Source organism: Lichenostomus cassidix, chromosome 13 (genome assembly GCF_008360975.1).
Source record: "Lichenostomus cassidix isolate B80296 chromosome 13, HeHo_3.0, whole genome shotgun sequence".
Taxonomy (NCBI): Eukaryota; Metazoa; Chordata; class Aves; order Passeriformes; family Meliphagidae; genus Lichenostomus; species Lichenostomus cassidix.
The window spans coordinates 11,500,975-11,516,288 of record NC_139494.1 but is presented as its reverse complement, the minus strand read 5'-3'; the positions used below and the strand labels follow the sequence as shown (position 1 = coordinate 11,516,288).

Here is a 15,314-nt window from a genome sequence, read left to right as displayed (position 1 = left end):
GCTCATCCCTGGAAGTGTTCAAGGCCAGGTTGGATGGGGCTTGGAGCAACCTGGGACAGTGGAAGGTGTTCCTGCCCGTGGCAGGGGGATGGAATGAGATGAGCTTTAAGGTCCCTTCCAACCCAGTTTTGTGATTTTACGATTCAGGCAGGCCCTTGAGCATGTCCTGAGTTTTAGAGTCACTGTGCTGTTGCAAAGGTGACTAGAAAGAAAAGGAGCATTGCTTGTGCCTGTGTGTTTGCAAGAACGTGCATTCACTCTGCAATTGGGGCACAATAGTTCTGCCCCAAGGAGTTTACAAGAATTGTTCTCTGTATGACATACTGTTAAATACTTTGAGCTTCTGATTTCAGATTCCAGGAGCAGATTATTCCAGCAGGAGTTCAGCTGCTGTATCTGCTGGCCTTCATGCAGATCGAGCCTGAGACCTGTTTTTGGAGAGCCCAACCCAACTTCCCCTGACAGCTGTGGCAAACTCCCCCTGGCCAGCTGAAAGGTGGAGCAGGCTCTGTGTTAAAATGTGATTTGACCAGAAATGGCATTGCCATAACTCAGAAGCAGGGAGCTTGAAATGAGATCATGTGGTCAGCAAGGCATGCAGCCTAAAAGTTTCCTTTTAAGTGGTTGCTTCTTTGCAGATAAGGGCAGGACAATGATTTGGAATGTAGGAGAGGATGCCTGGTGCATGCCCAGTCTTCAGTCTACTTGGCAGGGTCTTACTTTTGATTTATGTAAAAAAGTGTGAGAGTAAGAATTTGATCACACTCCTCAAGAGAATTCTGCTGCAGTAATTGTTCTTGGCTAAGGATTTGCCAAGTAGCAGCCATTGTTAACCTGTGATTCAAGAAATCACAAGACTCCCATGAAAACTGAGCTCCAAGTTAAAATTGTGTTGAGGCAGAGTCCTCCTGGAGATGCCTTTTGACCATGCCTAGCTTGGTATCATGCAGCCAGTGCACTCTGTGGGATTTCCTTCTCTTGTTTAGGCTGTTTTCAATTTGCTTTCACCTCACAGAAGCTCTCTCCCGTTTTAATTCCCTGCTGGCTTTACCCAGTTTTCTTATGAGTGATCTATACCAGAAGGGTCCAAATTCAGACTCTAGTATGGGAAAGGGATTTATAAATTATGAAACACCAATGTAGCTGAGCAGGATAGTTAAGGAGGAGAAGAAAGACAAGTAGAGGACATTAGGAAAACAAAGCACAGAGCACAGGAAGGTGAGCAGGGCTGTAAAACCAGCAGAAATAAGTTTTTAAAGAAATTAAAAATCAAAGAAACTATTGATTAAAAAATGAACAAAACACAATATGTGCAACTGGAATGAAAAACAAAACCCCAAAATGGGGAACTTAAAAATTGGAGTATAAATTGCTAGGGCACATAATCCAAGGTTTGATTACTCTTCATTGTTGACTCCAACCTCCATGGCTTGGGCTCCAATTTACCGTGGAAGACAAGTGAGGATTTTGATAGAATACATGAACAGGCTAATTGGAGGCTAATTAGGGAGTCAGTTGATCACAGAGGATTGACACAGCAGAAGCCCACAGGATCCATGTGCAAGGAGTGCTGCAGAAAGATGGCTCATGATTTAAGGTGCAATTCCCAAAAGAGCAGTTTTCTGTCAGGCTGTCAGTGGTGTTTGATATTTTCCAGAGGTGCAGATGTACTTGACCTGTGGGAAACTGAGGGCTAAAGCAAGTCCACCCTGCCTCCTTCTGCTTCCCTACCACACAGCCTGTTCCTCCTGCATTTGCAGCACTGAGGGATGGATGGGCTCATGCCCATGCTGGGATTGAAGTCCCAGGCTCAGAGTGGCACTGCCAGCAGCTGTGGTGCAGCTGGGCAGGGCTGGGTGTGCTCAGCTCCTGCCCTGGCACAGATTTATTTGCCACCACAGCAGAGAGGGCTCCAGCTGTGCTTCACTGGTGCTCAGTCTGAGTCACTGGGGTCAAAACATAAAAACAACAACACAAAAGCTGCTGGTTTGCAGCAAGGAATGGGAGGCTGGGAGTTCCTTCAGCAGTGTGTCCCAGGAATGGAGATGAGTGGCAAAGCAGCACATCAGAAGTGCTGATCCTCGTGTGGCTGCAGAGAAGGTGCTCAGCAGTCGGCTCAGGTGTTCGTCTGCTCCCACGCTGACAGATGAAGTGTCCACAAAAGCAAACCAGCTGCATTTCAATGGTGCCTGGCTGGTCTGAATGCTGCACACTCAGGTTTGAAATGAAATTCCAGCTCGTTGCTGTGCTGACAAGCTGCAGATGATGGCTGTGAACATGACACACAGTTCAGTCTCCCAGCTGCTCATCCTGGTCTCTGCTCTGGGCTTGCCAGAAAGTTCCCTTCTCCCTATCAAAAAAAGGAGGTAAAATCTTAGAAACTGCTTTACTAGGACAATATTGCTGCTGTGAGACTGGGGAACCCTAAGGCTGGTACAGTTAAAGTGCAGTTGTTTCATAAGGGCTGTAGGTACAGCTGTATTTTCCTGAGCCTTTTAGAAAGGGGTCATGAAAAAAACAAAACAAGATCATGAGCCAGCAACAGTGGATTTGGTGAATGCCCTAAAGGGAGTGACAGAAAACAGAGGGAGAGGCAGTTTTCATGGCAGGCAGTGTGTTCATGCTTCAGTAACTCAGAGCATCTGTTTGAGCTTTGCCTGCCATGATGGGTGAGGCAGAATCAGGAGATGTCATGTAATTTGGTTTCCATAAAGAACATACTATCAAACGTTCATGAGCAAGGCAAAAATTCCCAGAGAACAAAGTGGTGTCATCCCGAACTGTTGCAAATGGAGAATTCTTCTGAAGACCTGCAAAGGCAAAACTAATCAACAACTTGGGCATTTTTTATTCCTTCAGTGGAAGATGGTCTGCAGTGGTAGGCGAAAATTACTGAAATATCACTGAGTTTTTAGCTGGCTTTAGAAAAAAAGAGGGGGTTTGAGGGATTTTTGGATGGACTGTTTGAGTGCTGCTCTCCTTTGATTTACTCTGAACGAGCAGCAAAAGAGAAAAAGAGAAGCTTGTCTCTGAGTGGTTAATTTTCAGCAATGTGAATTTTTCCTAGCAGAAGCAAGAAGGTTTCAACACAGGCTGTTGTTAGGCTCTGCAAATGCCAAGTGTCTGCTCTTGGGAGATGGAGAACAAAGTTGGCACCAATAATTAGTGGCTGATTAGGCAAAAGTTGCTGAAAATTGACATCTGATGGAGAGGTCTTGGGATGATTTAGTAAAACACAGTGCAGTTTGAGATTACTTTTGTGATGTTACTGTGCAAAGTGCAGGGGTGATCAGAAGGAATGTAATGCGGAAAATGTGAAGGAGGAATTTGGTGTCTTATTTAGTTCTTTGTGCTTCCTCTTGGGCTTTTGTAGCATATTGTTACTGGTACAATGATACAGCAAAGTCACTGATGTTAACTAAGGAAAGTTAAGATGCCAAAACACCACAAATTTCTCGTTTACTACAGATGGAACTTTGTTTCTCTTCCTCTTTGCTACGATACGGGTATTAATTTCACTTGGATGTAACTGTCACTTAGGAGCAAATCCAACATGGGAATAACATCACATGGTCCAGCAAATCCAACAATTCATCATCCAAGAGCCTGAGAGGCAGAGCAGCACTGGAGGAGGACTCTGTGGGGTTTGTGGTCAGGCGTGTGTGGAGGCATCCCTGCCCATCTGGGGAGAGCCTCCGGGAAAGAGCACTGGGTGGGAAGTTGGGATTTCTGGTTCACAACCAGAAATCTTGCAGCTACTGTTGTAAATGTTTTAAGCTGTGTTTCTGCTCTTGGGATGGTTCCAGCACCAGCTGGAGCCAGTGTGGCTTTCTCTCTGCTGGGAAGCACATGGGTTTGATGCCTCAAAGGTCCCAGTGCCCAACACTGGGTGTGTTGTCTTGAGGGGGAACAGTTGAGGGGTGAAGGTAACTGTGTGTATGGGGAATTTTTATGCCCCAAAGAAAATTTAAAGTGGTTGGTTGGCACCTACTGGCAGTGAGATGCCCTCCAGGGAACCTACTGATAACTTTTCTCAGGAGCTGGCAGGACTGTAGGGACTAGAGTGTGACAGTGATGAAGTGAGCAGCTAAGAGGGAGGACAGGCAGTTTTCGCTGCAGGAGGGTAGGATCACATTTTGCCTCTGGCTGATTTACTCACAGCAGGAATAAAGATACTGCACTAGGAGTTAGTTTGACACGTAGGGGAAAGAAATGAAAGCACAAAAGCTCAAGATACCTTGACAGCCAATCACCCACCCAAATGACAGCCCCCCAGCCAGCAGAGCTTCCTGTCCACAACCTGAGTGCAGGGCACAGGCTCTCCCCCTGCCCAGCACTGATAGCTCTGCTTTGCTGCTGATCACTTTAGCTTTTTATGAGCAGCAGAGAGATGTGACCTGCAGCCCTTGCCAGCCTAAGCTTACTTTTCTACAGAGCTTTTAAGATTTATGGTCAAATTTTACAGTAACCATGATTTGTCTTATAGATCATGAATATATGCTTGCCCCATGGTCCCACAGCGAGTCCCCAGAGTGAGGGCTTGGTCATTACTTCTGAGCACTAGCAAGGAAATTTTAACACTGAAGTTTTCCTGATGGAGTAAACCATGAGGCAGGGCTGGAGCTGGCTGCATGGCAGGTTTGGAGCCTGATAAAGAGCTGCTCCATTGCTGCCAGGCCAGACTCCTTCACTCTCCATGGTACACCTGGGAGTGACAGCTGGGCTCTGCGTGAAGAATGAATTTTCATGCTGAATCATGGATTCTGACCAGACTAATTTTAAAAGCTTGTGGCCCTAGGAGCCGAAGCTGCTGAGAGCCTTGAGGCTAGCAATAACAACGTGGTGGCTGTGCTTGTTAGCTACACTAAAGGCTGTTGGTTAGGGAGAAGGACACTGGGGCTCTGTGGGGATGTAGGACCACCATGTAGGACCTTCTCTCTGTCCACTGTCCAGTGCAGTGCAGGGGAGATCCCTGCAGCTGTGGATCTCAGGACAAACACATCCTTGAAGCTTGCTGGAAAAAAGGCAAGAAGCTGTGTCTCTCAGGGGCTGTCCTTTGCCTGGAGTTCTCTCCAAGGAGGACATAGATCAGCTTCTCACCATACAAGGCCCAGCCTGGGGCTGGGGCATAAGGAATGCTCCATGGGGGTTGGGAAGGCCTGGTTTGTGTCCCTCCTGGCAGCCGGAGGCTGTGCAGGTTGGTGTGTCATTGTCACCCCAGTGGGGAGCTGTGGGGACTCTGCTCAGGCTGCACATTGCCCAGGACCTGCTGACACAGCAGCCTGAGGCAGCAAAGTTCAGGCAAGAGCGCAGATGTTCTTGTAATGAGCCCAGTGATCTGGTGACTCATTCGTCCCTTCCCAAGCAGCCACTTTTGATGTGAAAACTTCAATAAATGAAAGTGGAGAATTCACTTTTGTAGCATTTCCAAGAGTTGTTTCTCATTTCTGGTTTGAAGGTGATGGCTTGGGCTTCCTTCCTTTGCTTCCTGTTATATTTCTGTGAGTGAAGCATTGGGACCTTTACTCAACCCACAGTCCTCTTGTCACCTTTCCTGGCCTCTCTAAGTGAGTCTTTCCCGACATTTGCTAAAATCAAGAAGTTCTTGGTGGTGATTCCAGTCTCCTGTAATGCAAATGGTAATAATGATATTAATGCTAATCATTAATATTCTGTGGGATGAAATGTCAAGATTCCATATTTTCATGTTAATTTTTAGTAGGTAAGTGCCACATTAAGCATGTCCATCCTGTCAGAGAACATGCTTTTCATATCACAGGAACTGTTAGAAATCATTGTTAATGAAGGAGACAACTGTTGTGCCTGGTGGGTTGGTCTTTGACATGCAGTAATGCAAAGTGACATGGAAAATTGGGAATGAAGGATGAAAAGCTGTTAAAAAAATTGTGGACGTAGCTATAAATTAATTAATCTCGTATCTAAAATGTGGTACTGAGCTGTAATGATAAATAGGATCCATGTCACTGCTGTTGGATTGAATGTGTGTAATCAGGAAAGGAGCTGATGGGTTGAAGCTGGGGGACCTGGTTTGGTACCTGCCTGGATGGCAAAAGGCTGTACTGGAACTGTACTCACCTTGAAACAGCAGTAAGATCAGATTTTGAAGTATGTGTCTATGTTTAATTGTTCTAAATAGAGCCTATTCTGGGTAGCACAAGACCTCTGGACAGCGTATTTTTGTTAAAAGTACTTTTAAGCAACAAGTATTTTGCTGCAAACAGCTCCATTCTTCTCATCAAGACATTGGTAGCAGCTCTTTTGGGCCTGTATTTATTACCCAGTATTACTTTGTAGAAAGCATTGCTTTTACTTTGCAAAATAAAAACATTTTGGGTCATATTTCTCTCTCATTTAGGTAATTTTTAATTGACATTACGTGAAACTAATGCTGTTACATAACACTCAGAACATAAAGCTGCTACTCCGAATTTATCTTAGCTGAAACATGAACCTGTCGTGGCTGATAGCTCGTTTGTCTGTTTGATTTCAGGCTCCAACCTCACTGGTTTGGACAATCTGGATGGTGCGCTGAGCCTCGTCGGAGAGCAGCTGCAGAGATCGCGGCAGCGCCGTCGAAGGCACGCGACAGAGGATGATTACAACATCGAAGTCCTTCTGGGGGTTGATGACTCAGTTGTTCAGTTCCACGGGAAAGAACATGTCCAGAAGTACCTGCTGACCTTGATGAATATTGTGAGTACAGCCCTGCTAGCTGCCCTGGGGGAAGGCTGGGAATGTAGGTTGGGTAAGCCGTTTGAATAACACGTAACAGATTTTTCTCGTGGCAGGAGATAGAATAACTCTAGGAGGCAAATCCAGGCCACTTTCAGAAAATCCAATAGGGCAGAAGTGAAAAAAAAAAAAAAAAATAAAAAGGAGCCAAGAGAGAAGCTGAGTGTGGGACTGTTAAAATGTTCAAAGTTGGCATTGGTGGGTGGGGACACAAGGTCAGGGGCTCAGGCTTTTGGGAAGTAATTATATTTTAGCTTTACCCTTAACCTAAGCTTCCTGCTGAGGAACATGGCTTGGGGAGCTGTCTTCAAATAAGGTTCTAACAGAAATCACAATTGGCTTTTACATTTTTAAAACTACTCAGCTGAATTCTTTGATTTCTCAACAGCCACTTTAGGTCCTGAGCCACCTCCCTGCTCCTTGTTCACACTGCAGTAAAACATTATGCAGTGTAACAGTGAGCTTTCTTAAACTGATTTAGTATTTACTCCATGACTGACATCTTTAGGTTTCCTTAGTTAAATATTTAATCTTCAGAACCATAGTCTATGCAACAGACTATATAGTGTAGGAGTGATGAAAGGAGACACTAGGGAATATTATATTTGAAAGAATCACTTTTTATTTCTAAATAGCAGCGCAGCAGCCCTCTAGTACTCCAGACACTATTTTTTGGAAAAGAAAAAAGACTTGAAAAATCATCTCTATTACAGATCAAAATCAAAATATATTTTCTGGTTTTGCCCAAAAAATAGAAGTAAGTGGCAGCCCCCATCATAGGCAACTCATTTGGGGATGACTTTCTTCCTTCTCCTCCTCATCTGGAATAGGAGTCTTTTCTCAATAAAACACACTTCTGAACAAGCTTTGGGTTCAGTGAATGTGTGTTCTTAGTGAAATAGTGTTGAGTAAAAAATTGTAGGTCTGCTCTGTTTTTGACAAATGGAGTCTGACTGCTGAAGTTTACCGTCGTGTCAAGAAGATGAGCCTGTAGGGGACTCCTTTCACTTTACAAACCACAGAGGCAGAAATCCAGGCTATTAGGTAGATTTGCCTGGGATACAGTTTTTCCAAGATATATTTTTTTAATTATGAAGCTTGGGGTTTTTTTCTTTATTACGTTCTCTTAGCAATGTGCAGAGTATCACTGTTTTTCACTTTAAATGAGAGGTGGAATACAATTTAAGAAAATCCCTTGTGTGATATGAATTCAGTTATGACTTTTTATAACAGCATTGTGAATAGTTAAAAACCTGCCCTAACATTAGAGTTATGGGGTACTTGGTGTCTGCTCTGATGGCTGTAAATGCATATATTCTAACAGAAATGACAGAGTGAATTTCATTTATTTGTGTGGTTTGTTTCCTCTGAGGCTTAAAACAAAGTCTACAGTGAAACAGATGGTTTTATGCATCTCTAAATTAACAAGTCAAACAGGCCAAGCCAGGAATGTGGCAAACAGGCCAAAATAGATTAAACAGGACTCTTTACTTATCATGTCACTTAAATCTATTTTTAAGAATTAAAATATACAGTAATGGTAAAGAAGCCATAAATGTTCCAGCCCTGGAATATACTTTTTCCTAATTTTAGTAAACCATCCAAGACGCAAATTGCAAGAAATAACAACTCTTAAGCAGGCTGTCTCTGCAAGTGGTTTAGAAAGTGCAGCCTGTGTAACCATCCCCACAGGGCACAGCAGCTCTTGGCACAGGCAGCAATTGTTCTGTTGAGAGCTCTGAGGTAGAAACATGTCTTTTGGGGACTGAGGATGTGTCCCATGCCTTGTGCCCAAATTCGAGGAGCTGTTTGAAATCCCCAAGGCCTCTTGAAAGGCTCTGGATAGTCACTGGCAGTCATCAGTGCTGTCCTATTCTTTCCTGCTTCAAAACTCAGCTGGTTTCTAGAGTCAGTGTTTTAGCAGAGGGATGGGTGATGGTAACCAGTCCTGTTTCCAGCTCCAGCACAGAGAGGCAAGAGGGGTCTGTTACTGCACGTGGTGGTGCTGGGGACCTCTGTTGTGTCGAGGGACACCACAAGGCAGAACTTCTCTTTCCCCCCAGCAGTACAGCTCCAGCTCTTGCCCTCAGTGCTAGATGGGTGCAAGGTGTAATTCTGCGTGGAACACTCCTTTGGTCTCCTTTCCTGAAATTCACAGTGACTCCCCTGTCGCTGTTGAGCAGCTAGCAGAGGAAAGAAGTCAGTTCTCAGTGGCAAGAAGGAAAGACCTTTATTGTTTTGATTTCATCATATATATAGAGTTTTCAAAGGTCACCCAGATTGGTCAGTGAGAAGCCTCCCCCTAGGCCTGATTGGCCAGGCCTGCACCGTCCAGATCTTGGGACACTGTTTTTAATAACATCCAAACATTATCTTTATTTATAAAAAACAAAAAGAATTCTCATGGGAAAGGCCTGTGCTAGCCACACTCCCCCATTGTCCTCTTTTCTACCACTTTGAATAGCTGGGGGTTTTAATTCTGAAAATGAGCCCAGTATAAAAAACCCTTGGGGTCCCTGGCTGTTAGGGGTCACAAGTATACAGTGTGTTTCTGATGAGATGTGTAGGTCCAAGGTCACTGAAAAAGAAGAGACAGATACAAACAATTCCAGCTGTATTTTTAAATCCAGTTGTACATCCTCCCATAACCATCAGATTGTGTGTACCCTGCTGGTTTTAGGATGTAATCAATTAGCTCCCTGTAGTAACAAGGCATAGAATCAATTAGCTTTGTATGGTAACAAGGCAGCAAGCAGAAAATCAAGAATGCATGGTAACAAAATAAAATAATAGTGAAGATATTTTCTGGAGATAAAACAGGTGATCAAATAGTAAAATTTCGGAGGCTCCAAAAATGAAATAAATCTTAGGTGAATTGTCCCTCCCAGGGCAAGACATTACTTTCCCAGAAGCAACTCCCAGCATGGCTGCTTCTCCCCACTGCGCTTGATCTCCTTGTGTGTGATGGCATGAGCAGTTGTCCTTAACTAACTTTTCCCAGGGATCTTGGGTGGAACCCTACCACCAACCCAATCAAAACAATTTCCTTTTTTTTCAAGCCCAGTGCAATGACTGCAAATCCAGTAAAATCTGTTTTGTGCAGCTTAAGTGATGTGTTACAGTCCACACCTAAGAGCCATGAAGTGAGAAAAAACTGGGGCTGGGTGTCCTGGCTATCTTCAATAGCTGTGCTAATATTTATCCCAAAGTTTGGAAATGAAGTCACTCCCAAACAAATGGTGATAGATGCCAGAGGATTTTTAACATGTTGGGCTGCAGCCACGTATCGTCTGACTGTGCGCCAGCCGTTCCACTGCAGTGAGCTCGGCCTCATGCCTCCCCGTTTTCATCCTCCAGTCACTTCCTCAGACAAAACTCTGGCTTCTCTTGACCTCCTCTCTTTTCTCTGCTCAGCACCATTGGGATATTCAGTCACCTTTGGAAAATATGCCATTGTTTTTGCTTTAGAGACCCTCGGCTGCCTCTTGCTCACACCATTTTCATTTGTACCTCATGCTGTGTTTTTTCCTGGGAAGGATATTGGCCTGCATAGTCCTCTGCATTTCCAAGTGTGAGCCCACATATTGCACAAATTAACTTTGTATTTATAGCATGCAGGAGCATTGCCACAGAGGAGAGATATTTGGGTGGAATCTTGAAGCTCTATAGTTACTCAAGAACATAGAAGGTAATTCAATTTCAGCAAGAAGGCATCTCAAACCCCCAGTAATTCTATCTGCTTGTACAATTGTTTGGGAAATAATAAAAAAGGCTGGAAGTGGGGTTGGAGAATTACCTTATTGCTTGGGAAAGAAAAGGTTTTCACTGCAGGATGCTTGGGAGGAGGAGAAGTGCTGAATGGAAGTCATTGAGCTGAATGGCTCAGAGTGCACTGGTCACAGGGTGAAAAACTGGCTGGATGGTCAAGTCCAAAGAGTGGTGGTGAATGGAACCAAATCCAGTTGGTGGCCAGTCCAAAGGGGTATTCCCCAGGGCCAGCACTGTTTAATATCAGTGATCTGGATGAGAGGATTGAGAGCATCCTCAGTACATGTGCAGGTGCATCAAGGTAGATGGGAGTGTTGATCTGCTGGAGGGCTCTGCAGTGGGATCTGGACATGGCCTCAAGTTGCTCCAGGAGATGTTTAGATTGAATATTTGGAAAAATCTCTCCATGGAAAGGGTTGTCAAGCATTGGAACAGGCTGCCCAGGGAATGGATGGAGTCACCATCCCTGGAGGTGTTTAGATGTTTGGATGTGGTGCTTGGGGATGTGGTTTAGTGGTGTCCTTGGCAGTGCTGGGGTTGATGGTTGGACTTGACCTTAAAGAGCTTTTCCAACCTAAATGGTTCTGTGATTCACAAGTGGATGTTCTTGGTACCCAGTCCTGGTATTGAAATTCTCTGTATCAAAACCCTCTTAAAAGTAGTTTCCAGGATTAAGCAGTTTTCGGGGGTAAAAAACTTCAATTTCTTTTCCATTCCTTTACCGTAAAAGGACTGATATTACAATATTTATATACATTCATGTAATGGATATCTGGCCAAAATATTTGTGATACTAAACCCCATCTTCTCAAAGTAGGTAACTCCCTAATTGCTGTTATTTCAAGGGAGATAGACCCTAAATAAGAATTATGCCTCACTCTGGGCTAGATTTATCCGAATATTTAGTCATTTACCTGCCGTTGAAAACAGTGCGAATCAGTATTAAAAATTAGCTCATGGGATTATGTATCCCCCAGCCTTCAAGTGAAACTTCAACTCCAGAACAAATACATTAAACAACTTTTCATTTGAATAACTGAAATCAATGAGAGTTATGCAGCTGGGGGCTTTGGAAAGTCCCTGGAGTCTTTCACCTGCGTCTTTCAGCACTACACATGTCTTTGAAATTGCGGCCCTGAGGCGCTGTTGAATGTGTTATCTGTCCTCTTTAATAGGATGTACATGATACTACTATTATAGATGAGATTTCTGCTCTCGTATCTCTGGCTGATGAGGGATGAAGATTTGCAGGTACAGAACAGCAAGTCCCTAATGAGAGGAAAGGGCAGAAATGCCATCGGTTTCTAACTGACAGTTGGATAAAAACCTGAAAGCATGTCTAATTCAAGCTGTTAAAAAGAAAGTGATGATTGAATACATTGAAATAATGGTGCACCCTGTCTTCAGAATCATGCTTTTTAAACTAAAAAGCATTTTTTTTAGACAGCAAGGGTAGTTCAATAATGTAGAATTTGACTGGGTTTTTGAAAATTAAATAATTCATAAGCTCCAATGCTCATTATTTAAAATCAGTTTATTTTAATATGTGCACTTGAAATCTGAACTAACTCTAAGAAGTTCCACAAATAACAAATGTAAGTCCAACTCTATTCATCTGAGGGACTGTCAGTAACTGAATTACAGCTTGTTTGAAACTTTAAATATATGTATGTGAGTTAACTCCCCGTTTAGGCTGTTCATTATAAACCAGTAGCTGGGACTGGTGTGAACAGTGTCTGAAGAGGCCTCCATGAGGTTATTTTGTTCATTATCTTGATTGCCACCCTACAGTGGAAGTTGTAGTTGTGACCAGGCATTCAGTGGCTCCCACAGGAAAGACCCTCTCAGAACTCTTAAGGGCTGAGCTCATTTTCACAGGGATATTATTTCCAGTGTCAATTAGGTGTGCATTGCTCATTATTATTAACTGGAATGTGCCTTGCTGCCCTAGCACAGCGCATCACACAGGTTTTGGTACCATCCTCGAGGCAGAGAGTAGGTACTGTTAAAAGATAGATTTTTTCCTTTACTCCAAATACCAACATGAGCTTTAGCCACAAAGATTTCAGCCAGGGACTTTTGAGTTGTGACGGTGTGGTTTGTATGATGGAGTGTGGATAATTAGGATCAGCTTTCAAATTCTGGATGCTTTTCTTAACCAAACCACTTAGATTTGAAGAGGTCACCATGTTTATTACATTGACACCACACCCCTATCCCTTGTCGTAATGTGATAAATCAATCTGCTTAATTATTTTATGATGCTATGGTTGATTTTATTAACATGATCTTGAGACAGTAATTCAGAAAAATACTAAGTCTGTTGGTGCAACGGTAATTTACAGTGTTTAGAGAAACTTCTCACAGCAGTGGCTTATAAGCAAGAATGAGAAGTTCCAAGAGCCTGCAGGAGGATCTAAGAAAAATAAATTAGTCATGAAGTCAGAAAGCAAAGTCTACGACCTTTCTAAAGCCAATGTTACAGTTGAAGATGAGATAGAGACCTGTAACATGAAGCTACCTAGTGCCTTGCCAACACATCTGGGGAATGTTTTTCATTTTGATCAGAAGCAGCTAACTTGGACTTGGTAACATCTACTGCTTCTGACACCAGGGAAGGTAAATCAGGACTTGGATTCATATTTGCATCGAAAATACGAGATTCTTATCTCTGTTTTGCAATGTACATTGCCAAGCTCTTCTAAAACTGCCTGTTGTATGTGGTTTTGAGCAGAATGATAGATGCTTTCCAAATGTGAGATCACAGTTTGACCTTTAAGTTCCATGTGTGTTGTGTGCTTTCATTCTTCTTTTTTTCCTTGCAATGCTCAACAAAGATTTCAGGAAAAAAAGGAGTTCCTCTCTGAGGAAATGAGGAAATACCTTCTAAGGACTAGAAAGGGAGACCAGGAGCCCTTGATTTTGCCTGATGACTTTCTGTATGACCATAGTACATCCACCAGAGGAATTGATGTAATGTTATTCCTGTGGGATTAAGATAAAGCTTTGGGAATGTCAGAAATGCTCGTTTGGGATCTTCAAAAGCATAAAGGAGGTGATGAAAATTGAAGAGCATAGTGGTGTTTGAAGTGGGACCACAGAAAAATAAAGTGAGAGGGGAAAGCTTTTGGGAGGGTCAGATTACAGAAGTTTGTGCACAGTATCCACCATGACATTTCTGGTTCCTATTCTGTAATTCAAAACAGACGTTTCTTACAGAAATAGACAATCACTGGATGCCCACCAGGCACCGAGGCTTTGCTGCAGATAATTATGATCTGATGAATGAGCTGCATCTCAGGCTGGGCTCTGACAATGGCTTGCCAGGAGCTCTGCCATCCCACAGGGAAGTAGCTGATGCTCTCCAGCTCCTCCAGTATCGCTCTGGAGGAGTCCCAGCTCTGCCCGGGAGCACGTAGCCATCAGTAGTTTCTGCAGCAGTAGTTCTGTAAGGATGCTGGGTGATCAAAGAGAGGGCTAATCAGCTTGGATGGATCAGCAGTTTGTGGTGGCTGCAAAACCAGATGCCTCCTGGTTTGTGCCCTCTCCAAATGGTCAGATGTGCCCTCTGATGGCTGCTGCTGCTGGGTCAGGGCTATTTGACACTGATGTAGCCCGAAGTTGAAGCTGTTAAATGTCCACCAGGGGTGTGTGCTCAGGAGCCCGAGGGAGCAGTGCTTACCCAGGCGTGAGGAGAGATCCATGGAGCTGCCTCAGGATGAACCCGATGGTTTATGGTTCAGGAGCTGTGTTGTGATGAAATGATCTGCCTTTTGCATGGCAGATACTAACAAACTCTGCAAGGCTGGGAACTCCTTCAAACTGCATGAATGAGTTTGCTGATGGTTTGCCAAAATACGCAGATTATTCTCCTGTGGCGCATTGGTTTAATTAGGGATCCAGGGAGCCACCTGACTTTGCCTAAAAATCCTGCCAGCTCCATCAGCAGGTAACCTGCTCTGCACCAAGACTAGCAGAACTGCAGGCTGTTGATTACTATTTGTATTACTGGAGCTTTAACATTCCCTTTTAGGACTGGGCCCTGCTTTGCTCGGTAATCAAAACTTTCCAGTGCTTCTTTTACAAAGCATGAGGCTCCTCACAGGCGCTTGGCTTGCCTTAAGCTTTTTGATGTATTCTATGTGCTCACTGTGCTGACTTGAAACTTGCTCGAGGCAGAAGAATTATAAAATTAGCAGAGAGGGACAGTTGAAAAAAGTAAATAAAGTCTTTGTTTTTCTTATGTAGCACCAATCTGTGCCAGCCTGATTTCTACACAGAAACTTTAAATAGAAATGCATGTTTTCCTTTGAAATATCCCAGAAAAAGAAACCAAAGATATCCCAAAATAGTTAGCAAACTACAATAGCTTGATGAAAGTCTCTTTACAGTGTTTCACTGTGCTTTGAATTCTTTGAGATTCACCCAGCCTTCTTCATCACCTTCTATAAATGCTGAATCACTGTAGGACATCTATCAAGATTTAATGCATTCAGTTCAGGAGCTGTGATTTTGAGATGGTCTCTGTGTACTTTTTTTTTCCTATGCAGCAACTTTTAGACTTACTGGTTTAAGGGCAACAAGAGATCAACACTGGCTTTTCTTCTGTTGGTATGAGCCAGGATGTCCTGCTGGATTACATGGAGATGCAGTGCTGGAAGAGTACTTGCACTCCTTTTCACAGCTGTGTGTATTTATTGCACAGACATCTGAACATGTATTTCAATTGTCTATCTCAGCTTTCAAACAGTAAGTTTCAAAGTTGTGAGTTGCTCTCAAGCCTGGAGCTTTCT

The 15,314-nt window shown here is 43.5% G+C and overlaps 1 protein-coding gene across 2 annotated transcripts in view; it reads left to right on the top strand.

The window, feature by feature from the left end:
- ADAMTS2 (ADAM metallopeptidase with thrombospondin type 1 motif 2) overlaps window positions 1–15,314 on the top strand; it is a 172,015-nt gene that overhangs the window by 106,937 nt on the left and 49,764 nt on the right. For both annotated transcript variants that reach the window (XM_085073648.1, XM_085073647.1), the window contains exon 4: window positions 6,512–6,714. In XM_085073648.1, the coding sequence (XP_084929774.1) occupies window positions 6,512–6,714 (203 nt within the window). The remainder of the gene's footprint in view (window positions 1–6,511; window positions 6,715–15,314) is intronic.